The 26,291-nt window shown below is 39.3% G+C and overlaps 2 protein-coding genes across 11 annotated transcripts in view; one reads left to right on the top strand and one right to left on the bottom strand.

The window, feature by feature from the left end:
* SLK (STE20 like kinase) overlaps positions 1-3,425 on the bottom strand; it is a 51,733-nt gene extending 48,308 nt beyond the window's left edge. For all 3 annotated transcript variants that reach the window (XM_049809672.1, XM_049809671.1, XM_049809673.1), the window contains exon 1: positions 2,600-3,425. In XM_049809672.1, the coding sequence (XP_049665629.1) occupies positions 2,600-2,749 (150 nt within the window). In that variant the 5' untranslated portion in view covers positions 2,750-3,425. The remainder of the gene's footprint in view (positions 1-2,599) is intronic.
* The window catches only part of STN1 (STN1 subunit of CST complex), a 54,505-nt gene continuing 30,368 nt past the window's right edge, over positions 2,155-26,291 (top strand). For 4 of the 8 annotated variants that reach the window (XR_007507207.1, XR_007507205.1, XR_007507206.1 and 1 more), the window contains exons 1-4: positions 6,190-6,980; positions 9,538-9,602; positions 20,224-20,363; positions 24,974-25,069. Coding sequence is in view for 5 of the 8 variants with exons in the window: in XM_049809675.1 (XP_049665632.1) it covers positions 20,231-20,363; positions 24,974-25,069 (229 nt within the window). In the remaining 3 variants the exon portion in view is untranslated. Of the gene's footprint in view, positions 2,479-3,751; positions 3,794-6,189; positions 6,981-8,077; positions 8,323-9,537; positions 9,603-20,223; positions 20,364-22,795; positions 22,920-24,973; positions 25,070-26,291 lie in introns of those variants that run through there. The other 4 variants (XM_049809677.1, XM_049809676.1, XM_049809678.1 and 1 more) reach the window with 4 other exon arrangements.

Here is a 26,291-nt window from a genome sequence, read left to right as displayed (position 1 = left end):
TCTGTATACAAAACTAGTTATCACTAGACATAGGATTTCTAATGTAAATAACTTAATCAGCTAGGCTTCATAGTACTGTCAGAATCATTTAAGAGTTGCTTTTGAGTTTTTATTGAAATATTTGATGCTTTGTCAGAAAGAGGAGTTACACAAACTAAACCAAATACTTCTCTATGGCAAATCATAGCATGTAAACAATCTAACCTATTTTTTATTAGGAGTCCAAGGTATGCAAAGCCTTATTTATCTGGCAATTCCATTTTATCATACATCTGCCAAAACCCTGTCACACACTGACTCCCAGGATCTTAAAGTAAGGCAAATGTAGTTTTGGCAAATTTAACTGACACTAGGGTGTTGGGGTTTTTTTTTTTTACAAAAACAAAACAAAACAAAAAACCCACCACACAAAATTAAACACACACATCCCCCCATTACTTAAAGTCTTCAAACATTGACAGTTTTTTTCTAGTTCATATTCCAAAATTTGAGAAGGTATCGAATGGCTATTCTTGCAGTTTCTCATTTGAGGTGTATATCCAAGAGAGAACAACCTAACACACCCTTGCTTTTGAAACAGTAGCTTGCCAAGCATGCTCAGATGCAGGAACACAAGTACAGTTAGCATCTGTGTGTAATCCTCCTTCTCAAACTAGATGGAAACAAAATGAATGCTGCTGAATACATGCAGTAGGACACTTTGTTTTTTTAAATGGGGATTGTTTTCCAGGAATATTAGTACCTGTTAATTTTCACATGTGCTACATTCAACAAGTTTACCGGTGTAACTGCATATGTAATTCTGACTACTACAATTTTTAAAATAGAGGTTTAATTTTGAAAATTCAATTTCAACAGTTAACATTGTAATTTCACATTCAGAAATAAATCTCAAAGTGAAAAATCACATCCAACTGGAAAAAACTCTCCTGTTGTACACAAAGTATACTGAAATCCAAAATTTACCAGTTGTCTTGCTCAGACACCTTCCTCCACAGACTACTGCTAATACAGACAGGCCTACAGATAAAAATGAAGTAAGAAGAGGTTTCAGGATGGAGGGGAAATGCATGTGGGGGAGGAGGAGAACACATTTAGTGTTGTATCTTTGAGGCTTCCCCAGTCATCTCTATGGGACAGAGCATTATATTCACGGAAAGGGAATCAAAACTCCAATATGAAGCATAAAGAAAATTTTCAATACTCTGAAAATGCCATTAGAGAGAGCATTATGGTTTTATAGTCACAAAGCTTTATGATATAGCAACTTCAGACATACTTCCCAGTCATTTTAATCAAAAAAAAGCTCTTATATTCCACACTGACATGAGAACCACTATCTAGACTACATATTGCACCAACATTAAAATAAACTAGATGCTCTTAAATAGAACGTTGACACAAATTCCTAGGGTGAAAAAAAAAAACCCAAAACCCAACCTACCTAGCATTCTGAACTAACTGTGACACTTTTGCTCACATTTACAAATAGGTAACACCACACTACAATAATACTAAAATAATTTCTACCAGAAATAGCACAGGTTTCATGAGCACCCAGATTTCATAAACTCTGAAATGCAGTACTCTAAATATAAATGTTTCTTGACCAAATTAGTTCTCAGAAACACTGTAAATGCTATTCTTTCCCACACTATTTTCTAGTCTCAAGAACCTGCTCCAGAGTCTCAATTCATGTCAGTTCCCCAATTCTGTCATGCTTCTCCTCCATGATGTTTTTTTCCACACTATCCCTAAACCAAACGTGGAGTATTAATGCCCTTTTAGAAAGAGGGAAAGTAGCTGAAGATATGCCTGAAAGCTAGAATCGTCAAACACTAGCAGCATTATATCTATGTCATTGTACTCTATTGTGTTTGATAAATTCTAGATAAGCATCCTTAAAAACACTACTTGTACCACTACACTGAAGGACTTAAAAGATCAAACAACTCAGAGAAGTGAGGAGATCCAACACAGGAATTCTGCCACGCAAAGAAAGCCAAGATAACACTACCATTTAATTCCACGTGGAACAAGATAAGAGAATGCCCATTAAAAGCGATGTGGACTTGGCCCTATAAACTATGCACGAGGCACACAAGTCAATTTTACTCTTCGTGGGCTTCCTTCCGTACAGAAACTCAAAAAAAAGTATGAACTTCACACCTAAGTAAATACAGTCTTTGTAAGGCTAGAAGCCGTACTTGTACACGAGTTCAAAAAAACCAAAATACAGGAGAAGCGAGGGATTCAGCAACGGGCAGGGTGGAGCAGAAGGCGGGACAATGACCTAATAGGTCTTTTCTATCTTTAGTTTCATGAGCCTCCGTGGACAAGAGGCATCTGGATCACAGGCTCTGCTCTCCAACCGACACACCACGGGAACTGGGGACGCGTCCCTTCTGGCAGGGCGGCAGGTGGGCGCAGCGCTTACCCGCCTCACGAAGTTCTCCGGAAACTCGGTGCTTACAACAGGTATCCCAAGGTGACAGAGCTTACAGACAGGCAAGCTTCAGGCAGAACTCGGAAGCAATACTACAAGCAATTTTTCAGCTACGAGCAGTACAAGTGATTTGAGTTGCCCGCTTGCCCTTACCTTGAACACTTTACCGAAGGCACCATCTCCCAGCTCTCCTATAATTTCCCAGAACTCCTCAGGGTTCAAATCCCTCTTGACGTGCTCGTATTGTTTCTTCTTCTTCTCACCGCCCAGCTTGAAGATCTTGCGAAAGTTGAAGAAGGACATTTTTCCTCTTGCCGAGGGAGGCCAGCCTCCAGGCGCCCAGGCGGAGGGAGGGGGCGAGCGGCGTCTGGCGGTGTCCCCTCAGCCCGCCGTGACCATCCGGGCCGGGCGGGCAGTCCTGCCGGCCGCGATCCCCACGAGGGCCGAGGAAAGTCCTCACGCCGTCCGGGAAGCCGTCACCGCCGTGCGCCGAGAGGAAAACAACACCCCGAGATTCCCCCCCCCTCCCCCTCTCCCGGAGCCCCCCCCCAAAGGGGCCGGGCCCTCGACGCCGGCCGCAGCGGTCCTCTCCCGCGACGGGCTCGGCGGTCGCTGCCTACTCGGCCGGGCCGCTGACCATCGCGTCAGCAACAAGTGCCGGGCTCCCTCCGCGGGACGGGCGGCTCGGCGGCGGACGCAGCCTGAGGAGAAGAGAGATCACGGCTCCCGCTGGAAGGGGGCAGCTGCTGCGCGCCGGGCTGGGGGGAGTGGGGGGGGGGGGGGGGGGAAGCGGTCGCCCCGCCGCCCGCCGAGGGCGCTCCCGCCTCGGAGGACGGGGCGGATGTAGCGAGCGGAGGGGGCTGCCCCGCTCCTGACTCCCGGCCGGTGCCCTCACGGAGCGCGGCCCCGCGGCAGGGCCCCGGGTTGGCGGAGAGGAGGAGGACGATGCTTCCCTGCCGGTCTCTCTCCCGCTCGCTCCCCTGCCCTCCCACAGAGCGGGGCCCGGGCGGCACCGTTTCCTGCGGGGCGGGGCGGTGGCACCACCTCCCCCTGCTCCTCCCCCTCCTCCACCCGCCGACTGCGCGTCCGCGCGCCCCGTGCCCCCGCCCCTCTTCCCGCGCTCCCGGAACCGCCTCCCGCCTCGCGCCCCGGCCGCCGCCGCCGCCACCGCGCCAGCGCACGCGCGCCACCGCCGCCGCCGCCTCCTCCAGCGCATGCGCACGCGCCATACCGACACCACCACCACCCCCCTCCCAACAGGCAAAGGTGGGGGAAGAGGCGGGGCTTTTTTCCCACCACGTGACGCGGCGGCGCGAGCCAATAGGAGCGCGCCGAGGCTTCCGGCGGGTAAGTTGGTGTCTGGCCCCAAGATGGAGGGGAGGGGAGAGATCACCCCCTGCCTCCTCACCCCCCCCCCCCCCCCCCCCCCCCCCCCCTTCCTCCTCACCCTTCCCTGCCTCAGGGCCTGGGAAGCAGCGTTTGCGGTGGGCGAGTTCTCGTCTTTTTCACCTGTTTTTCCTTGGGAGTAGGCTGCGTACTCTCGCAGTTGGGGGGAGAGGGAAGTGACTTTTCCCTTTCGTCCACTGGTAGCCGTTATGAGCGTGGCTGTGTGGAGAAGCGATCCTTTACCCTCTGCTGAATTGCTTATCTTGAAGGACGCTTTGCTCCTTTCATTTCTTCTCAGCTGTCCCGTGTAGGGAAAGTCTCCACAGCCCTGTGGTGGAGGATGATATTTCCTAGGTAGGGGGACAGCTTTTTTTCAGGGCTGGTTGGGTACGTTGAGTTCCTCTTTTCAGCGCAGGTAGACTCCTTCCTCCCCCCCCCCCATTGCCCCCAGGTCTGACTGTGGGAGCTGAAGGGGGGGTATGAGGCCCTCTTTGTCTGCTAGGAGCATTGTGATGGCAGGTGGTGCCTTCTAGAGAGTTTGAGCTTACGAGTGGCTCTTTGAGGAAGGTGTTCATAGAAGAAAACAATGTTGGAAGACTTTATTTTGTTTGTGGGCCAGTGCTGTTCCTAGACCTGCTACTGGTTTGTCACAGCAGGGTGTGATGTTAATGTACTGCACATGTTTGGTATCTTGTGAGATTTAATCAGTGGGACAGGCTTGAATTTCCTTATCTCACAACCTTCTCTTCCCACAACTGATTCTTTCATCAGCCTGAAGTATGATTGTATTTTAACAGTTGTGTTGTTCGTATGCCACCAAACGTGTGGTATTTCTTCACATGAAAGCAAGAGGTGTTCCCATTGCCTGGATAAGGGGCAATTAGCAGACATCTTGGAGACAAAGCTTAGGCTATGACGGCAGGCAGGAAGTCGATCTTGCAGTTAAGGCAATGATGTGATACCTGACAAGGCAACAAACACCCAGTGAAAATCATGTAACGCCTTATCCTCATATGAACCTGAGTGCCCGCAGTTACCATTAAACCGCATTATAAGCGTCTAAAGATCAAGCCTCTGGTCTGTATCATTCCTCAGACCATTTTATTAGCATGACAGCAGTTTGCTATCTAAGGAGGGTAGCCCATGTGTAAATTCAGTAATGAGGCATTGAGAGGCACTGGTTGTGGGGATCATATGGCAACCTCGACAGTCTCCTTGAAAGAAGCATGACTTTAAGGAATAGAAAGTGCTAGGATGAGTCAAGAAAGGAATTTCAGCAAAGGAGTTGTCTAATAGTACAGGTGTGGGTAGTAATGAAGATTAGAAAGATGGTTCAGAAGGAAGTAAGGGCATAGAAGTAGCCTGGAACTGAACTTTGCATCATGTGTTAACAATGTTTTAGCTGAAGCACGCTGGAGTAGAAGCCTTTTAAGCATATTTCGGTGTTGTACATGGAGTAGTTAGCGGTGCTAATAGTATTTATAGTGTACAGGAACACACTGTGCTAGGCACTGTCCTGCCACAGAACAAGGAGATAGCCCCTGCCACAAAGAGTTTATTAATCAAACAACAATGTTGTGTCATGAGTTAATTTATTTAACCCGTATAAAATCAGTTTCAAAGGTAGTACTACTCCATGAACAGAGAACTTTTCAAGTACTCTTGCAAATCTGATAGCAGTTCTGATTTGTTGTAATAATCAGTATTTGTTGTTCAAAAATTATGTTGGGCTTTGTACTGACCACTTGGCCACAAAATGTAAAACTGTTGAGGAAGGTGTTAAAGCCGAGACTGTTTATGTGTGTAAGGGTAATACCAAGAAACAACTGCGATCCAAATGACCTTTCCTTTCTCCTCTATGACCTCACTGGCTGGCTGCACCTATTAACTTAATTTGCAAGTTTCATGCAGATAGTTTGGATTAAATACAATAACAAAGAAAGTGATTGATAAGGTTTCTCCAGTGTTACCAGCAGCAATTTAGCTTCTGGAATCTCAATTTTTAAAATTCAATTTCTTTTTCCTCTCTACAATACCTTTTTTTTTCCCCCCTTCAGGTGGGATGATAGCTTTGATTTGGATGTTAAAATACAATGATGGCTTTAATAATAATTTTCATTTATTTTTTAAAATTGGGTATTTTAATTTTAACTTGCTTTCTCTTGGATAAAAAGTGCTTTGGGACTAATTTCCATCTGTTTATTTGAACTGACTAATTGACAGAGGATTGGGGGGAAAGAAAGGAATCCAAAGCCATAGCATGAAATCCTTGTATCCAGGCAGGATTAGCTTTTCTTTAGCCTCAGGGTTAATGTCATAGGGCAGCGGGGTGTGTGTGTGTGTATGTGTGTATGTGTATATGCCAGAGTTTGTAATAATAACTGGAAATAAATGCAAAACTAAAAGAAAATTTCTTGAGCTATATGTGAACAAATGCAGTTGAGCTTGCTGCCTTAATAAAGCTGGCAGTTATGGGACTGGGGATACCAGGGCCCAGTTCTTTCTCAGCTCTATTGATAAATTAACTTTTGACTGTAAGTAGTTCACATACAGCATCTGTATAATGTATCCATTTGCTTTGAATGTGTGTGTGATAAAACAGGTTCACTCAGAGCAGAAGAGGGACAGTAGTGCATCCTATCAATGACTAAATGTTAGTAGGTACTACAGATGTGTTGCTTTAGACTTTTATAAAGATAGTCTTCCTGTTCTAGAGAGCTTTTAATTCATACAATGTTGAAAATATAAGATGAAAGGCTGGCACAAGAAAGGAACAATTAATCTAGTGATAAAGTTTTGCTTTTAACTTCTGGGGTTTTTGCTTACTCTTTAACAAGTAATTCAAGAAAAAAACATTGTATCTGAAAATGAAAACTGTGGCCCAGTTTCAAGTTTTCCCTTTTTCTTTCACTCTAGATTTACAGCTTGCTGCTCAATCCCAAAAATAAACTCTGTAAGGTGAAGGTTAAGTGCTAGTAGCAAATCCTTCCCAATTTGCAATGACTTCATGATATGGAGGGAGCTGTATGAAGCCTGGGGTTTTTTGTGTGTGTATGTTTTGGTTTGGTTTTTTTGTTTTGGGTTTTTTTTCCCTGATAGCAGGAGGTTTTAGCAACTGTAAAAGTTTCCAGATGGTAAGGATAAAAAGGTAAAAGTGAGTTATAAGTATATTAGAATTTCTCCTTCAGGAATTTAATCCAATGCATTTTGAAAATTCAATGCTTCCTTAAAATGTCAGAGTAAAGATGTTAAAGAGCTATCTTGGTTGTGCATCAAATATATTGGCTTAAGAATAGCTGTAACTCTACTGCAGTCTTTTTCATCTCTTTGAGATTTAGAAGTTTCCCTTATACTTTCTGCTGCTTAATATCACTATCCTTTCCCATTGATTTCATTGCTTACACTTGCTACTGTTCCTAACTCCGAGTTCTGTTTCATTTAAACTGCTCTGCTTCAGTTTCTCTTCATTGAAAATAAACAATTGCTTCAGAAAGCTAATTTGAAATGTGTTCTTCGCAGCATATATTGCCCTTTCACTGCAGACCTACACCCTGTCTTCAGTTTTTTCAAAATATTTAATGGTGTATTTTTATATTGTCTTGACATTCTGTCCACCCACGCTTTCACTGATCTCCTCCAATCTTCTTTCTGATGTTTGAGTTCATTGAACTGCTGTAAGGTCACAGGTGGCTTGTTCGTGGTTAAATCTGAGGCATAATTCTTATTTCATCCGTCTTAATCTGTCTGTCACCTTTGGTACTCAACACTGTCCCTTCTGTTTTCTTGATGTATGTGGTGTTTTCATTGATATTTTTCCAGTTATATGGTGGTATTTTTCCTTAGACTCTATCATTCCTACTCTGCTCTGTTCCTGAAGTTAGTGTTTACTGCTGTATTAGACTCATTTCAGTTCTAGGTGCCACTGTAACTTCTAGATCCTTCTAGTTAACCCATACGTTCCTTCTTAATCTCTTCCTTTTTGCATTCTTGGTTTTTGCCAACACCTTGCGTGTCCAGCCTCTGCATCTGAAGTTATTTCCATAAGCTGCCTTGCTTCCTTCTGAATATGACTTGTTTTTCCTTGGAGTTTGGGATTTAATGGAATTAAGTTCTGATATTTGCCTTGCACCACCATAGTTATACTAACTTTCCTCAGTCTTTCAGGATTTATGAGAAATTTTTGGTGATTCTCCTATACCTGACCTTTTTTTCCCTTCTCCTGTTCATCATAATTCATTTTTCCTTTCCTTCTGAATGTGTTGCCTTCTCATAGGAGCACCTCAGTTCAGTGGATTCTAAATACCATGGTGTTTTCAGTCTCTTTCAATCTTGTGTATTGACCTTAAAGATAATCCTTTTCTTCCCTCTATGACATTTCCTTCTTCTTTGTGCACATGCCAAGTTTTTAACTTTTTGTCCTTTTTCTGTGACCCCTCTACACTTGCAATGCTGTACCTGACTCCTGTGTCCTAATGCTCTAATTAATGGTGGTAAGTACAGAGGAGCTAGTAGTATCATTAGTTAATAACCCATGTTTATGACAAGGTGAAGAATGAAATATAAAAGAGGGCTAAAAAAAAAAATCTTTTTATTTCTTTATGATGTAAGAGGATGGCCTAAAAGGCTGTATGTTTTCCTCCAAGGAGCATCATGTTACCCATTTATTGGAAGCCTTGAGAGGGGAGACTGTATTGTATGTAGCACTCTTAAAGCCCTTCTATTAAATGTACAGTCGATAGATCTGTAGTTTAGAGACTTTTATTTCTGTTCTGCATTTGAATTTTAAAGCTGTCTTCATAAAGGAGCAAAAAAGAGACTCAGTTTTGTAATTTTTTAGCCTTTCTGATACGAATAACAGGAATAGTTCAGTCATATATAATACAAACAGAAAAAAAAATAAAAATGCCAGAGGTTAGATGCTCAAGAGGTTGCCCAGATCTCATTAGCCAGTATCAATGCTCAGCCTCCTATCAATAACCTGGAAACTATACATTACTTGACTTTTTTTTTTCTTTATTTCTTTCTTTTTTTTTAATATGCATTACTGTAGGACCAGTTAGTCTAAGAATTGCCATAGAAACATGTGGGATTTGGAAGCTTCAACATATAAGGGTATTACTTGATGTTTGCAGTAAAAAAATTGAGCGTTAAAATGTTTAGGAATAAGATTGATCTAATTTTGGCTTCAGAAAAATCTGTGTTTAGTCTAAATTGGTCTAGCTTTTTCAGTAGTCAGTGGGGAAAGGTATCTTCAGAGGGCAATTCACCCCTTCCCATTTTAGGTACTTCTCTCTATCACACAGTATTTAACTGTGTGAGTTGAGTTGTCCTGGAAATGTGTGATGGGGGTTCTTCTTCCTACCTATGGAGATACCATTTCCAGCAGAACTCTTCAAGTGCAGTTCTCCTGATATCAGGCAACATCTCTGGGAGTGATGACAGAGCAAATATAAAAGTTGCCAAATTACCTGAATGTTTCCAAGTAAACAGATGATATTTTGTTGAATAGGTTTTATCTGAAATCAAATGTCAGAAGAAAAAGCAATAATATAAATATAGAAATCCTGAATAAGGATCAGATATTTCAACAACAGTACAAGAATATTTCTTGGAAACATATTGGGTCAAAGGTGTTCAAGGTTTAATATGTTAACTTCACTGAAGTTATTGCAAACAACAACAAAATGTTTTCTTATTGCTTCTAGTTGGTCTGCAAGAAAACCACCTTCAAGACTGATATTCAGAAACATAGTCATATATAATTGGAGGGGTAAGTTGTGCTTTTTTACTTGAGTGAGAAGCAAACCTCAGATTTAATGGAAATTGTCAACAACTTGAAACTTGCATAGGTGATTCTCTTTATTGATTAACTGACTAATGCAATTAAAAACTTCAGGTCCTCTTTCATGATAAAATTTTTCAAGATGTCTGGATACTTTCTGGTTTGTATTTAACTGAATAACTCTTTTTTATAGGAATTTTCAGGTAATATTAAAATACTGAGCTCCATTGGTGGGTAGCTGCATTTTTTTTAATACAGTAGTTAGTCTAATAAAAATTCTTTCCCTCCATGTTTTGATGACCGTAACAATCTTTCACAGAATGAACAGGTCTATCTAGAGTATTGATTTCTTTTAAAATAATATACAGTTAAAATACTACTACTCTTAGCTATAATGCTGTATTCCTTCTAACCATTTTAATAATTTGAGATTATATTTCATTTAAAGCAAAAATCTATTTGATCAAAACTGTACATGAACACAAGGCAAAGTATTTAAAACTTGCAGAGCCCCTTCCATCTGATGGATATTAGAGCTTTAGTTAAGTCACATGAAAGCATGTATTACAAATGCTTCACCATGTTTGTCTTTCCTCCAGATGGTAATTAGACTTTTTCCTCTTGCATAGCAGTCACGAGCTGATTTGCTCTTTTTGTTTGTGGCTTTCAAATTTGCATTAGTTCACATAGCAGCTAGGATTAGAAATTTATTAAGGGATAAAGATAGCTTTGCATCTCAGTATTGCTTTCAGTCAATACTGGCACAAAAAATGTCTGAACAAAAAACCCACATGTGTTGCTGCTTTTCTTGTTGCAAATCCTGAATTTCTTCCTCTGTTTCCCAGGAACCTTTTTTTCCAGAATGGACATTGTGTTCTCTTGTGATCCTGATCAGCTCTGGAATCTTGGGACTGAATAACTTGTTCTGTAATATAAAAATGAGTTATTTTAAAATCTGTTTTTTATTACGGCTGGCCAGCCAGCCAGCAAACCCAATCTTGGTTATGTGGTAAGCATAAACAGGAAGTTTATTATGCCTTCTATAACTATTATTAAAAAAAATACCATACTGAGGAGTAGGTAACATTTTACACACACACACATAAAAGGACAATCTGACAAAAAGATGGCACTGAATACTACTGATTCTTTAGTTACTATCCCAATGAGAGACATTGCAGTGAGATAATATTGGAGACATGTCTACTAGCAAAAAGGGGAAATAACATTTAGAATGTGAGATACCAACTGCTTATTAATGCAAAGCTAGACTTTAAACTGATTTTACTGAGAAAACAGCATAGTTTTTCATTGAAAATTGTTATTTTTATATTACAACCATGTTTAAAATAGTTTCTGTATGTGTAATGTTATTCTCTTTTTACCTAGATTTTTATAAGCTATTGTGTAAATCTCATTTTTGAGGCAAAAAAATAGTTTGCTATGTGTCGTCAAGTAGAATTTGGTTTTATGTAGGATCTCTTCTTGGTACAGCAGCAATGTGTGGAGCTGTAATAATGTGTCAATTGTTAAGGCAAACAGCAGCTATTGTGTGTTCAACAATAGTATATGCAAACATTGGGCACTAGGACCTGCTTATGAGAAAACAGTGTATTGTGATGTGTGTCTCGAGTGCCCTGGAATCTTTACTTTTTTGACAGAAGGGACCATTAATCTAATATCTAATCCACAAAATTATGTTTTATAGTACACCACATGATATTTATGGTTTAAACCAAAAAAGCCCACTACATTAAGTGGACTGAATTTTCTGTAGCAGAAAATAAAATTACATATACGAAAAATAATTCCTGTGGCTTCTGGCCAAGTTGTAATATATTGTTCTGGATGCACTATACAGGTGTGACTTACCTTCAGAAGCATGAGGTAGGAAGTGGCATCTATTCAAACACAAATGTAATTAAGGAGACACTTAAATCTGTTTATAAAAGGCCGTTTGGTTTTTTTACATACCAAGAAGTTGGAAATAGTAGTGACTTTATCATGTTAGCTGTGACAGTGATTTGTGTAGGGAATGTAAGAAGTTGCAGTCACAGTCATCAGTGAGGTAATTTCTTTCAAGAATCTTAATAGTGTTATGTCCATTTGGTGCCTTCCTATTGGATTTGGAAAAAGTTTTTAAAGGTGGGCAAAAATCATCACTGGCAAAGAAGTCTAGCCCTCTTTGCTCTGTAGGGAGGAAAGCTATTTAAGAAGATATCCATGTGGCAGGACACGTATTCCAGAACAGTTTTGGTTTGTTCTATATCAGTCCTATATCAGCACTCAGTGATGAGATTTGGACAGACCTGAGGGAGCATCTGTAAGACATTCATTATTTCAGATCATCCTAGGAGAATTAAAAAAATTGCTAACCCAAAAGTTAATAGAGGACAAAGTCTCTGGATTTTTAACGGGTCCTAATAGAGTTTAGGAGCTGAAGATAAGGGATGATGAGCCAGCTTTCCTTAGCTGAGAAGAAACTACTCTTCAGATCATTCGCAGTTCATAGAATGCAGTGTAAGAGATTGTGCAGAACAGTTTGTCATAAGGAATCAAGAGATAGCTATACACCTTTGGCATTTCTAAAACTTTTTGATTTTGTAGGTCAGAGCAGCCTGGGTGTAACTTAAGAAGTCTTGTGCTTGATTTCAGGTATAAAAGTTCTAGTCCTCAGAAAGGAGGCACAGTTGCAAAAGAAATTCAGAGAGTAGTGGACTGGGAATTATACCTTTTTTGATACAAACCCCCACACTTTTGATACTTTTCCTAGCTGTTGGCTGAGAGCACCTGTGTGAGGAGCATTAGAAAAGCATTATAAAGCTGTGTTCCGATGTAGGATGATAGTTCAAACTTCCCCCAGTAAAAGGGAGACTACTGTAATAATACATATAGTCTCAATGGTTTTATTTTTTTTAATCTGCTGCGTTTCATTTTGCCCAGGTTTGCCTTTTGGAATGTCTGAACTTTTTTCTACAAGAAGTGCCTTCAAACAGGCAGCATTATGAGTCTTTATTTGGAGGAGAAAAAGAATAATTTTGTGGAATAGCATAAAAAAATAACCAAAGAACAAATGCAGCTGGTCTAGAAACAGAGATCAGCGTCAACCTAACTGTATTAATCTTTCCAAGAAGAGTAACAGTTAGGTCTCAATCTTCCAGAAGAGCTCCAAATGAGTAATCTCAGTCTCTAGTTACGCTCACAAAATATATGATGGTCCTAGTTGTGTCTGAGACTTCAAAATTATTCTGACTTGAATTATTTTGTGTATACCAACAACAATGTTATTTGGACACTATGTTTCAAGCACAGCCTCACAGTGTTCTGATATAGTTAAAAGGTTCACTTGTATAGCAAATAAAAACTTAAATTGATTTCGGAACATTAAGCAGGTCTGTCATAATCTAATGCTTTGATATGTGCTGCGAATATTTTTAAAACTTTATCACAACTGTGCACCTAGACCAAATGGTAGGTTAATTATTTTGAAGTCTGTGGTTGTAATGGAGTGCTCTGTTGTGCTATGAATGTTCATATAAATTCTGATGCATAAACTAATTTAAAGAGGAGGGAGGAAAACTTGGCTCTAGAAATTGAGTCAACCTTGTCATGGAGTTCACAGAACCAATAGCTTCAGAAAGCTATTAACCAATGCTTGCCGCTTCTACCCAAATTTCTGAAATTTTTAAATGTTCATTCAGGAAGTTAATCTAATTTTATCTAAATTATTTAAATCTAAATTATCTAATTAATCTAAAGCTATTTTACACTGCTATACCAAAGCAGGAAAGCTAACTGTGTTGCCTTAAGCCACGTGAATTAGGTTTTATTTTCTTTGTTCCGAAAGTTAACTTGAATGAGTTAATATTTCTTTGTGTCGGATCAGTAAATTACATGTATCTGTCAAAAAAATTTTCTTTTGCCAAGAGCCTGTTTGGAATCCTCTTGCTATCAAAGCTTCCATACTGCTGTTTTTCCAAGCAGCAAACTTATAAATAAGAAGTTATTTATTTTTAGTTTTGTTTGTTTTTATTTCACACTAATAACCGAGAACCTTCTCTCCCAGTGAAAGAATGTCTTCTCAGCAGCTCAGCTCACTCTGGCAGCACTGTGGGTGATTAAGAGCTTTCAGAGAGAATTAATCATCTTCATAGACTTCCTCCTGCCCTCACTCAAGACAGGTTAGAGAATTAATTGAAGAAGGTGCTTCAGCATGATTATCCAATAGCTTTAAAATACAAATAGCAAGTGAAGCTTTCTGACTATCGGTAGTGACTACTACTACCGTATTTATCATAAGCTTACAGCTGTCCATGACAAATAAACATATAGAGCTAGTTTACTGGTCTGTTGAATGGTTTGCTGATTTCTTAATACGTAGGAAAATACCTTGTGACTAATGTATGGGACAAGGATCAGAAGGATCTTCTACTGTTTATTTTATTGTACACTTCCTTGTTAGTTTTCCAGAATCTTGCTTTTGGAAAATTGGGTGCCAAAACCTTGTAAGAAGGTTTAACTTGCATATAAAACAAGTTGCAATGCCAAAGAAGGCAATCTAGAACTGCAAGCTTTGTCCCTCTAACTTCCAAGGCTGCTGTTGCTGGAGGAGCCAGTCTGTCTGGTCTCCTGCAGCCACCTGTGCCTGTCCAGAAAGATTTCTAGGCAGTGCTGTGGAAAGGAAAAAACAGAGAGAGGTAAATACATTACAGGTTACAACATGGAGACATTAACTCCATTGGAAGACTGTTACACAGTAGTGGTGTCAGTTTATTGAAAAAAACAAGGCTCTTTTGATCCTACCTATAATCCTGATTACTATAGGCATTGTGTGCAATACTTTTCTATGTTGTTGATAGATGCCCTGCTGGCTAAAGTTTGTGGTGATGGGTCTTTTGTCTTGCACCATCTTCCCTTGCCAGGGAAGTGTATTGTAATATAATCTAATGTAGGTAAAAGACACATGAAGTTTAAAATTTCAAGCAATAACTTTAAGAAAAATTCTGTAATTGTTTCTCTTTTTGGTAAATGTGTTATCTCAGGAGGTTAGACAGATGTTAACGCTTGTACAAGTAACACTTCAGGAACTGCTAAACTTCTGGAAGTTCAGAGGAGTTCTAGCTCTCTTAGTTTTGTTTCAAAACCATTTTTTTAAGTTGGAGTTGTACTTGCCTTGTATATAAGACCTACAGGACGTGTAGTGCCCTTACTGACATTTGTTAGCATGTAGCATTTAAACTTAGAGGATTTAAGATAAGCAGCAGCAGCAGAGAGTAGTCTATTAGGAAAGACTGAAAGTGTTTGCCCTACTTTGATTTTTTTTTTTTTTTTTTTTTAAATAAAATCACCAGGTAGGAAGTGGATCCAAACTGACCTTATGTTACTGTTTCTAACAGCTGTAAATTTGATATCAATACACATTTTTTCAGGAGCCTTTTGTGTCTTTCAGTGACGTATTTTGGTCTCATTGATGGGTTTTTATCTTGTTACTGGTGTTGAAAACTTGCTTGTCATTATGTGTTTTTAAAAAGTCTATCAGTAAGTTTCACTTTTAGAGTATGTACTTCATATTATCTGCAACCAAAGGCTTTACTTTCCAGCTCACTAAGATCTACTTCTATAATAAGATATTGGGTTTGTTTAATTTAAAATATTGTATGTGGCCTTGGGTAATTAAAAACATTTCTTGAAATATGGTGGGTTTAACTGTATCATGCTGGAATTGTCTGCTGATCATGAAGAATTGAATAATACTCGTTTGTCGCATAGGCTGTTGACTCAAACACAGATGACTTCAATTCAGATGACAGAGGTTGTTACAAAACCCAGCTGTTGACTCTGCTTCTCTTTCCACAAGTTGCTTTCTCTGTGGCAGGGATGGCTGACCCATGAAGCAGTTCTTTAACAGGCCCAGTTTGTAGCCTGATTTATTCAAGTAAACCAATGGTGACTTTGTTTTAATGCACTGGGTTGGTAACTCTAAGAGCTTAGCTGCTTCCTGTGTAAATTATCAGTGCTACTGTAGTAGTGGCAGTCTTTGGAGAAGAGTGAATGCCTGGTAGGATGCTTAAGCTGCCTGTATTTGTGGGTAAATATTCCCTGCTTCTGGTTCACGGCTGACTTGAGAAAAAATCTTTGCAGCAGTCTGCCAGTAGTTCCAGACAACTGCTGGCAAGATACCTTTTCTATGGCTCCAAACAATCCATCTCCAAACTAAGGCAATCTTCTGCAAGAGCTTTGGTTGTTAACCACATATGGAGAAAGGACAACAAGAAACATTAAAACAGGTACTCTTCTTCAGGGTTTCCATTTCACTGGGATTGGAAGAAGACCAATTCTTAATCATTTACCATTTTTTAGAAAGGTGCATGGTGAATACAGGAGTAGGAGCCAGGAAATTTATTGGCCAGGGCTGATTCTATTGAACAAATCTCTCGGGTGTTAAATGGGGAGCTATTCTAACATGGCTACCAGGTGGACTGAATGGGCTTGTTGGGTGGTGGTGTTGTTGGGAAGGCTGCCAATTTTCCTTGGTTTCCCTTCTTTTCCTTTTAGGATAATACCTTGCTGAGCTCACAAGATAACTCTGAGGATTATGGACTTGGTTTAATTCTCACTACAGTCAGGAAAGCTAACATTGATAGCATTGCGGTGAAAGAGACAGCCTTATTTTGATAGGTTAGTGTCTAGAATTATCTCAAACTGAGAGGTTTTGTTTATTTGTATTTAGATTACTACTGTGCAAACTTTAGATTTTTGCCTTTGAAACAGAATTGTTTTCCAAATAAGTGGTACAAATAGCAGAATTTAATTCTATTTTTGTTTTTGATTATGTCTTTCTTTGGAGTTATTATATAGAGGTAAAAATAGAATACAGATATCTTATATCTAATAAACTTGTGGACCAGATGCTTCTCTTGCCTTTTTTCTCCTGTAGCAGGATTGAATTCCTTGCACTACAGCAACCATAAAGTCATTACACTGCATTTAAAACAAAATGCAGAAAAGGATGACCTTTTGTTAGGACTCTATTGTTTGTATTGCTAAGCATTATCATCGTCTTTCAGAAAAAGCCAGCTTAATACTTAAACATTTGTACATATAGTATCTGTTCAGAATTGTCTATTGTTAGCTATCTGTGTTCTCATTGATTGTAATGCTGTGTATTTCCATAATGCCTGCGATTTGCCCCTTGGATCTTCATTGTACAGGGTAGCTGTTATCTTCCTTGCTGATAGCATATCACCAGTGGTACCAGTTAAGAGCTGAAAACACTTCCAGCATAATGGAAACTTCTGCTTTCGCCAGGATGACTCGCTAATTAATTAACCCCTGGGATATTCTGCCTGGGATGGAGAGGCTTCCTGAGCCAACTTAAGAAAAAGTTATGGGAATATACTATTATATTGCAAAAGAGAAACTGATTGAAAGAATTTTATTTGCTGTGTAAGAATTATGTTTTCCAATACTATCAGTCTGCCTGAAACAAGCTTGGAAACTAACTGAAAAATAGATACTTAGGAAAGGGAAAGACTTAACATCTTCGTTTGCTGTAGGAGCAAAAAGACAACTGCTGTTAGCACCATGAGAAGAATGAACTTGTAATAGGAGTGTGGGGAGGCAAGCAGTACAGGAGGCAGTAAATATCTTCCCAGCAGGCCACAAGCTTTTGGCTTTAAATAGGTCAATGTTCAAAAGTAGCTACCAAGTGGCCACTTGGGAGGGAAGAGAGAAAATGGGCTCGGTTTTGGGTGGTGGCAGGGGTTGGGAGGGCTGTTGGGACCGTAAAGAGGCAAGGGGAGATGGCCCTGCAGAATGCTCTTCATGTGTCTGTCAGACATTGCTGAAAGCAAGTGAGTGGCTAGAGTATGATTTCACTGTCTCAGCCTGGTGTGGATGGAGTGTCTGTAACTCATGACTTCACCAGATTTGTCCTGTGGACTTCAAGAAATGTTGTGGTGCCTTCATAGGGCTGGGGGTATGATTTACTTTTTATCAAGGCATCTGTGCTGCATCTGTAGGATTAAACTTAGTATGTCTGTAGCAGACTTGAACCAACCAGGGTGGTTCTGTACATGAAGGTAGATGTGATGGATGTAAATTTCTCCAGTGAAGAGCTGTAACAAGGCCTGGGAGCTAGAAGGAAGCTCCAGAATTTGAGATTTAACTTCCAGTAGTTTCTAAGATAAAGAGCTTTTGCTGCAGAAATCCTTCTCCCTTCAGGACAGAGCAGCAGTAAAAGATTTGGGGAGATGCTTCATTTAAGCTAGAAGTGTTGTATGGACTTCTGGCTAGTGATCTGTCAACTTTTGGGCATTTCAGACTTGACAACTGTTTACTGAAATACCAAAATGCAGAGATTTTTAATCTCCAGTGGTGCTGCTTTATTGATTTCCCCTCAGATGTATGCATGTGCAGGGGTGACTTCTGCTTTTTACTCCAATGAGTGGCTGTTCATGCAAAATACAAAAAGTTAGACGGGCTTGTCACCCAATTCTCTATTTTTGGCTTGTTAGCTCAGTCTGCCATCTGTCTAGGAGAAAAAAACGGGTGCTGAGCTATGACAGACTTTGTAACCATGCAAAGTAAGACGTGGGGCCGGGTGCAGAAAGGAATATTACTTTGTATAAAAGATTATATTGGAGCACAAGACTGTGATTTTATCCATGTTTCTTGTCAGGGGAGAAATGCCACTAAAAGTGAGCAGTTGAGGGACTGTAGCACCATTAAGGACAAAATTATATCTTAAAATTATATCTTGTGGGTGGGAGGCAGGATGACACTGCCTGGTAGTGCTTCTCTTTATTCCAACTCATTATGTGTTAACCTTGATTTACTATAGTGTGTATGTTTGTCAATCAACGTGTGAACTTTTCTCATTTGCCATGACCTTTTCTTGGGCTAAATTTATTTTTTCTTTTTTTTTGTAGAAACTATAAAAGCACAGTAACATAGGAAAAATGCAGGCAACTTTGTAATAGAGACTGCAAGCAGAAAGAGAGTAGGATGGGGAAGACTTAATTTTGTTATGAAAATGAGCATGCTAAGTAAAATACAGGTTAAAATCATGTGTTTGCTTGGGAAAGTTTATGGTCTAAATTTAACATAGACTATAACAAGCAACTGGAGAACTGCCAGAATAGCAGCTTTGCATTATTATGATCATAGTTTATAAATTTCTACTGAGCAGTGTCTGCAATTCAGCAGCAGAAAAAGCGTGCTTCATGGGGAGGCTTGAGTGTGAAAAGGATGGGTTTTGAGTAGACATTGGATGTGCAAAAGGGATAGGTTGGGAAAAGCTGACTGTAGTGGGGAAAGAGATGTAAATCCAGGTGTAAACAATACTGTTTAGTTTGTTACTTGCAGGTGAAGTGACTGGTGGAACTGACTAAATCAAATATTTTCAACATCTTACAAAACAAATGACCAGTCTAAGGAAAGTCAAAGTGTCACTAACCTTTTGTTGCTTTTAATTTTTTTTTAAAAATTTGGAAATTAATATAATTGTCATCTGCAGTTCTTCTCACAATGTAGAGTAGATGTCAGCAACGCTCTAGCATGTTGTGCTGCGCTGTTTTCCTGCCTCAAATTAAAGTTTAAGTGTGAAAACAGAAATCATGCAGAATCCAACCTCTGTTGTTTCTCAAATAAACAAAATGCTATCATGATATTCATGGTGTGTTGCCTCTACATGAGTAGCTAGAAGTGTCTCGGGCAGACTAGAGAGATCACTGGCAACCCATAGCAGGGAGCTGCTCCCTCTCAGGAGACTGTAGCTGCCAAATCTCAGCCCTATTACACACTATTCAAAATCGGTCCATGTACCACTTTGCCCTACACCTGTAAGTGGCTGACACCCATTCGAGGGTGATGTGGAAAGCTTTATGGGAACAGTTTAGCTAGTGATACAGGAGAAGCTAATAAAAAGGATATTGACCTTCCAAATCTCTATAAGGATCCTTCCTGAATTGAGTGCTGTGGTTTCTTTGATATCAATGCTGTGTTAAGCAGAGAATTCGCTCTGGTAATGGCAGAAAATATCAGGCATTAAACAGGGAAATCTGAAGTGGTAAAAGGGGAAACAATTATGAAGTTATTGGAGACCGTATGCCCAAAATAAAGAAGGGACAGATTTTTCTCTTATATAAAATAAGTATCCCCCACCACTGCAAGAAAGCACAGGATGAACAATGAGGAGGGTATCTTATGAAAGGGAAAAAGAATGATGTGGGGGGAAATAATCAAGTGTACAGAAAGTAACTAATTAGTATCCCACAATCCTGCTCTTTAAAGACATGTTGTATTTAGTTCTCTGTTTATGTGTCTATAGAGGAGAAATCCCTGAAATTCTATTTCATTTGAAGGACCTGGGAAAAATGCCGTTGTAGTCAATCTCAGTACTTGGAGTAAATCATCAGTATTGATAATTGGAATATTTCATGTGGTGATGAAAAGATAATATTGTATTAGATAAGTTCCTGTGTCTCTTCATCAGCTCTGCTGTGTTATTGTGTGTAAAATCACAAGCTATTTTTCCATTTAGTTGGAACATATGCGAATAGCTCTTTACCTGTGTAGAAAATAATTACAAGTTCTTCTGTGTTCACAGGTTTTAAATGCAGTCTGAGTCCAAGAAGTGTGAAGAAGAGATGCCTTCTCTGCACTGGGGGATGGATCCTGTATTTTCTGCATTTGCAAGACTCTATATTAAAGATATAAAAGAAATGAGAGAATCTAAACAAGTGCCAGGTAGTACTTACATGTGTTGATTACAATGCACACAGAATTATAATCAATTTATGTTGTGCTCTTTATCAAGGGATTGCAGAATGCTTCATGAACACCAGTAAGTAATTTTCCATGCCCCTAAACTACATGACATCTAAGAACAACAGGTTGTATGTGAAATATATGTGAAAAATAAAATGGTTTTGTTCTAATGGCTTTTCTTCCTCTCATATATATATATATAGCTACACAGAACCTCTTTTACATTAATGTTGTGTTTCCTCTGTGTGGTAGTGCTTGTTATATTCTGATAAAGTTAACTCTAAAAATGCTGGTCCTTCCTGGCTGTATGTGTTATATCTTCCCACTGTCTCTACAACATTTGAGAAGGATTTTATGCCTCTCCGTTGCAAAATTTTGATGGTTGATGAGATTGCTGGGTGTATGTGTTTTGCTTTTTCCTCTGGATATTAATATATTATAAGACATACATATTTATCTATTATAAAAGATGCAGGTTTTGAGGTTTTGTCTGCTTAATTTCTAGATATGATAAATATAAAACATTCTTCATATATTTGAACAACCTTTGCTGAATCTTAATACCACACCTTTTATTTCCTAACCATTGTTGGAAATCATATGCTTTGCAGACTGTTTCCTGCTGGTCTTCAGCCAGTATCACCCCTGTGCACATTGTCTAAAGCGGCATGGGTCTGACCTTACATTTCTGTTTTCACTACAAAGACTTTAAATATAGACTGCAGTATGTGTTCTGCTGTAGAAGGGTTCATTACTCCAAACTGAAGCTTGACAAGGTGCAAGATTATCAGGGAGGAACCCAAGGAACTTGGAATTAATGAGGAAAAGCAGTACAGTAAACCCTAAGCAGAGTGTGTTTTTGATTTGGGTTTGGTGTTTTGTTTGGGTTTTTTCTTTTTCTTTTTTTTTTTTTTTTTTTCCTCCACAGAGACAAGGTACATCTGTTTGGGTCTCTGCATATGCTCTGCTTTGTAGCCTTTGTTAGTCGTATTTAACAGCAAGGATAACAGCAGTGCTACTGTTGCAGAAATGAAGGACTGGTGTGGGTTTTTTTCTGCTCTCACAATCATTTTTGTGTACAAACTGTAAAGCCCAAGATATATACCTCTTTGTTATTTAACGTGATGGGAGACTTTTGTCTTCAACCCATTGCAAGAATTAGGCCACAGTCTGTTAATGTTTGTACTAGAGTGAGTAGTAGCACTTAAAGGCCTTTTATATCGTGCAGTCTTGTAGTAGTGCTGGTGTAGCAAATGCATCTGGCAAAAACTGTTTCTGCTTCAGTTAGAGACATTTTAATTGTTTTTCAAACAAAATACAAAACAATTCAATGTCAGCAGAGTAGGATTGTAGTTTGGACTTGGACATTTGTACATACACACGCAAAAATATACTCAGAAGAATTAAACTTATAAACATCAAACATTTCACAAGAGCAGGAACAGTCCTAGAAAGTACAATCCTGCTCTCTTTTTTTTGACCTCTAAATTACCTGAATTTCCCTTCACTTTCCTTTCTGTTCTTTTACTGAAGTGAGTTGTCTTCTGCTTCAGGGACTCTTTCAGTTTTGTTATTAGTTTTTTCCTAAGATGACCCTAAGGAAGTGGTATCTGTCATGTCAAGATATCAGCCTTTAAAATTGGTTCATGTGAGCTTTCACCACTTCCTCTGCATTTGGCATTTTGCACAACTAAGCTTGCTTGCAATCCTGTATCTTCTAAACAAAACTGTAAAGAATAAAATTAAGTTTCATAGAACAAACATCCTGAATTTTGTTTATTCTCCTGGTGCTGTGTATATACCAAACCAGACATCTTTCAGTGTACCTTATTTATTGGCCACAAATGACACAACAGAAACACTAAAAAACTTTGGGGGAAGGAAGAAGGTAGGTGTTTGCTGCCTTTAATGGGTTTGTTAAAGACCAGCTGAAGCTAAGTATATGGTAGGCTATAAATCAGTCATTAAGTAATGGTAATTAAGAATGAATGAGTGCAAAACAAAGACTTGTAACTAGGAGGAATGGAAAGAAATACAGACTGAATGTCAGGAAAAACATCCTTAGAATGACATCTGCTAAATAGTGGAGCAGCCTTCCCAGGAAAAAGGTGGGATGCCCTTCACTGGTATTGTTTATATCCTGACTGTAGAGATTGCCAGGAATTTACTGTACAGAACAGTCTTGCATTGGCCCTGAGGAAATGGACTGAATGACCTAATAAGTTTTTTTTCTTTCCATTTTTAAGCATTAGGATTTGATACCACAATGACTAATCCCTTAAAACAACACAGAGGAAAACAGTAAACCTGGCCAATTACTCTCCTGCTATAAATGATGACAAGAAGGGTGGAAAACCTCCCAGATAAAAACAGCAATTGTGTTGTCTTAAAGGCCTTGAAAAGAGAGTGGGTGTCAAACTCGATTGTAACACATAGTCACATCATGGAAATGAGCTTGTCTTAGAGTTATCATGCACCACTGCAATGTGGCAGTTTATCAACAAGCAAGGGAAGCTACAGATAGCATAAAAGGAGGTAATAGTAATTAAGGCAATGGCAAACAGCTCGGTGCTCAGTAATGCTGGAAAAGACATGACCAGAACTTGCCCTAGAGAGCTCTGTTATCTATAGCCCCCTAATACTGCTGCTATCGCTTCCTGTTGTGGTAACAGCATATTAATGTATGTATTATTTACTGGGTTACTAGGAGCTTGACTGAATGTGCTTGCACATAGCTTCAAATTTTTAGTATATTTTTATTGCTACTAATGTGAACATAATTTGAACAAATAAACTGGCAGGAGAAACAATTTACACCTTGAAGTTGTCAAGTTCAACAACTTTTAATAATGTAAATATAATTTCATCTTTCAAATGAATTTAGGTAGTTTCTCAGAGGGAAGAGTGGAGTTCTATGTGAGTTTATGGGGATGGAGAGAACCAGTTTTATCTGGTGTCTGTCATTTGCCAAAACTGAGCTTACTAACTGGGACATGAACATAATAACATGTTGCTTGCTTGCACAGTCAAGAGCTTGGAGTCTCTGCTCCACAGGTTTACCCTGAAACTGACCCAGTCTTTCTTTTATAGAGATTTTGTAAGGTTTAGTGAATAATTATATACACCAGGAGCATCTCCATTGAGGGTTTCTGTAGCAGTGTTTATTGGTGTCCTGGTAAGTGGAATGAGAGAAAAGTGGACAGACCTGCTAAATATTCTCTACACCAGACCTGACCTGTGACTGCATGATTAGTATAGCCAGCTCTAAGATAACAGCAATAGATGCATCCTCAAAATATTGGGGTGGGTTTTTATGAGCAAAACTTCTGTTTGAGCTGCCTGGCTGATCACCTGTGATTTCTCCTGAAACTTTGGGGGTTTTGTCTTTCTTATATGAAGAAAGTTAATTCCAGGCTCATTTAAGGCTGCCAGCTATGTAGGACAAGTTATTTTTGGATTTTGGTTTTGATTTTTTTTTAATACAGAACATTTTTCTGACTCTCTTGCTGCAGTGTTTCCTTTTGTAAGAATAAGACTTGCCACAGCGTATGGAGCCAAATGTTCCCTTCTGAGTCCTTTGAGTTATCTTTATTTTAGAAGACAGTTATTGAACATCCCAGATGGCATATTTCAGTAAAGCAGAGGTATTTGAAAACTGAAGAAAACACATTGACTGAAAATGAGCCAGACCAGGATATATCTGGAGTTTATTGCCCTATTATCCTCCTGCTAGTGGACTGTGAAACTTCAGTGTATAATGTTTACACCAATGTTTGTTAACAACATTTGTCACTCTCTTGAAGGAGATTACAGCATGTGGCAACCTCAGTGTTGCCAAAGTCCACTGGGCTTTGATACCTCACTGTTTCCTGGACACGTTTTTACGTGTTATTCAAGTCATCATTACAGATGCATAAAAATAGGTTTGAGGGGACGTTTTTAGAATGTGTTATTTCAGAAACAAGTTCGGGATGCTGTCCATGATGACTGCATAGTGTACACTGCAATCTAAGAGGGTTTTTTCTCTCCTCCCTCCCCCCATGGCTCCTGTTCTTTTAGAAATGAAAGACAGAATTATGTTAGTTTTCCTTTTGGAGTCTCTGCCTTAATCAGGAACAGCTGCATTGTGAGAAACTCAAACTGCTTCCATTGTGTTCTATTATTTATTCTGAAGCCTGATGAAGATGTAAAAAAAAAAAACAAAACCAAAACCCAAAAAGCCCAAACCACAAAACAAAACCAAAATGAAACATCAAAACAAACAAACAAAAAAACCAACTAAAAAACCCCTAATGCCTGCAGCAAACAATCTGTTTTTTAGATCCAAATGTGCAAGAAAACAAGAGGTTAATAAAGTTCTGATGCTCTGCAAAAGCAAGCTTTTGGTATCCTAAGTACATCTGATACTTCTTCCTGCTAGTGTTCCTAGTCCTCACAGGTCCAGGGGATTTTTCACATGACCAGGCATTGTATAATTTAAGATATATTAAATATATAAGAAAGTATGGGTTTTGTACTGGTAAATGTAACTATGTAGGGTAGGATGTTGACATAAATAGTTACACTTACCAAGAATGTTCTGTGTCTAGGTATATTCTTTTATAACGGACATCCAGTAAGACAGGTGGATGTTTTCGGGATAGTGGTTCAAATGAAAGAGCGAGATGCCTTTTATAATTACGGAGGTAAGAAAAGTTTCTTTCTTTCTTCTTGCACTTAATCAGCCTTCTAATCTTAGTTACTGTTAGAACTTAAAGGTTGCCTTATTTGATCATTGTCTGTTCTTGAAACAACTGTGTCTTATCTTAATATAATGTATATATGTAGCTCAGATTACTTAGTAAACTTAGGGAAGCTACCGTTTATCTCCATTTCAAAAGTAGAGAAACGAATTGTTAAAACAGAGTCACTGATTTGTTTGGGGTCATCTAGCAAATCTTAATATTGGTTATTGCTTTGCCACTGGACTTTCCCATCTTCCTTTCATACATGTATGCAATTCCTTTGGTCAGATATAAATGGATTTAACAGTGCCTGCAAATGGGAAGTCACTTCTTCCTTTTTTGAACCTTAGAAATCCCTTCTGACTTTTTGTATGTTTCGTTGTATCTTGGAGCCAGCTTTTAATAGCAGTCAGGATCTTGTTTATATTTAGATGCATAAAAGCCTTAGCAAATCTAACTCCAGCATCATAGTACCAGTCCTTGCCAGCACCAGCTAGGAGTTGTCTCCTCCCTTTTGCTTTTCCCAATATTCAGACTATTAACATGGAAACATCTGATTGTCATTTTGTTTAGCTCTCTTTTTCGTCTGGAGAAAAAGCAGAGTGGAGTAGTGGTGATGTGGCAAATTTCTAAAGCGGGGGGTGGGCGGTCATCGCACAGTAGGAAGGGGGAGCCAAATGCATAGATCCTATCAAGGCACTTGAAGAACTGTGCAGTGTCTTCCTCTGCCATGGGTTTCCATCTGATGGAGGTAAGTTGCAAAGGGTGTCTTCTTACCCTATTCCCTTACTTATAAAATTGAGTCAGCAGCAATTCCCTGACTCACAAGTGTATTGTGAAGATACAGTTGGCAACTTAACCAGGTCCCAGCTTCCACAACACCTGCAGTTGCATCATACTGTTGCAGAGTAGCTTTACCTGCTAGTGCATATAGCATACCCCTCACTGGGTGTGGCTGCTTATAGTTGACTCTGTGCTCTATAGAAATGTCCATGCAAGTTTCTTAGAGTGGATATTTTCTAGATATATTTTTTTTTAAGTCTAAGTTCTGCATGTTTGTTATTACCCTGACATGATGCTAAATAATGAGTTAACAGTAAATATTTTGAAGCACAAGTTTCTCTGGCACTTGAAGTAGCACAGGCTAAACAAGTACCTAGGTTAAGAGGTGGAGATGTAATTG

This window comes from Accipiter gentilis, chromosome 9 (genome assembly GCF_929443795.1).
Source record: "Accipiter gentilis chromosome 9, bAccGen1.1, whole genome shotgun sequence".
NCBI classification, from domain to species: domain Eukaryota; kingdom Metazoa; phylum Chordata; class Aves; order Accipitriformes; family Accipitridae; genus Astur; species Astur gentilis.
This window is presented reverse-complemented; position numbering and strand designations above follow the sequence as displayed.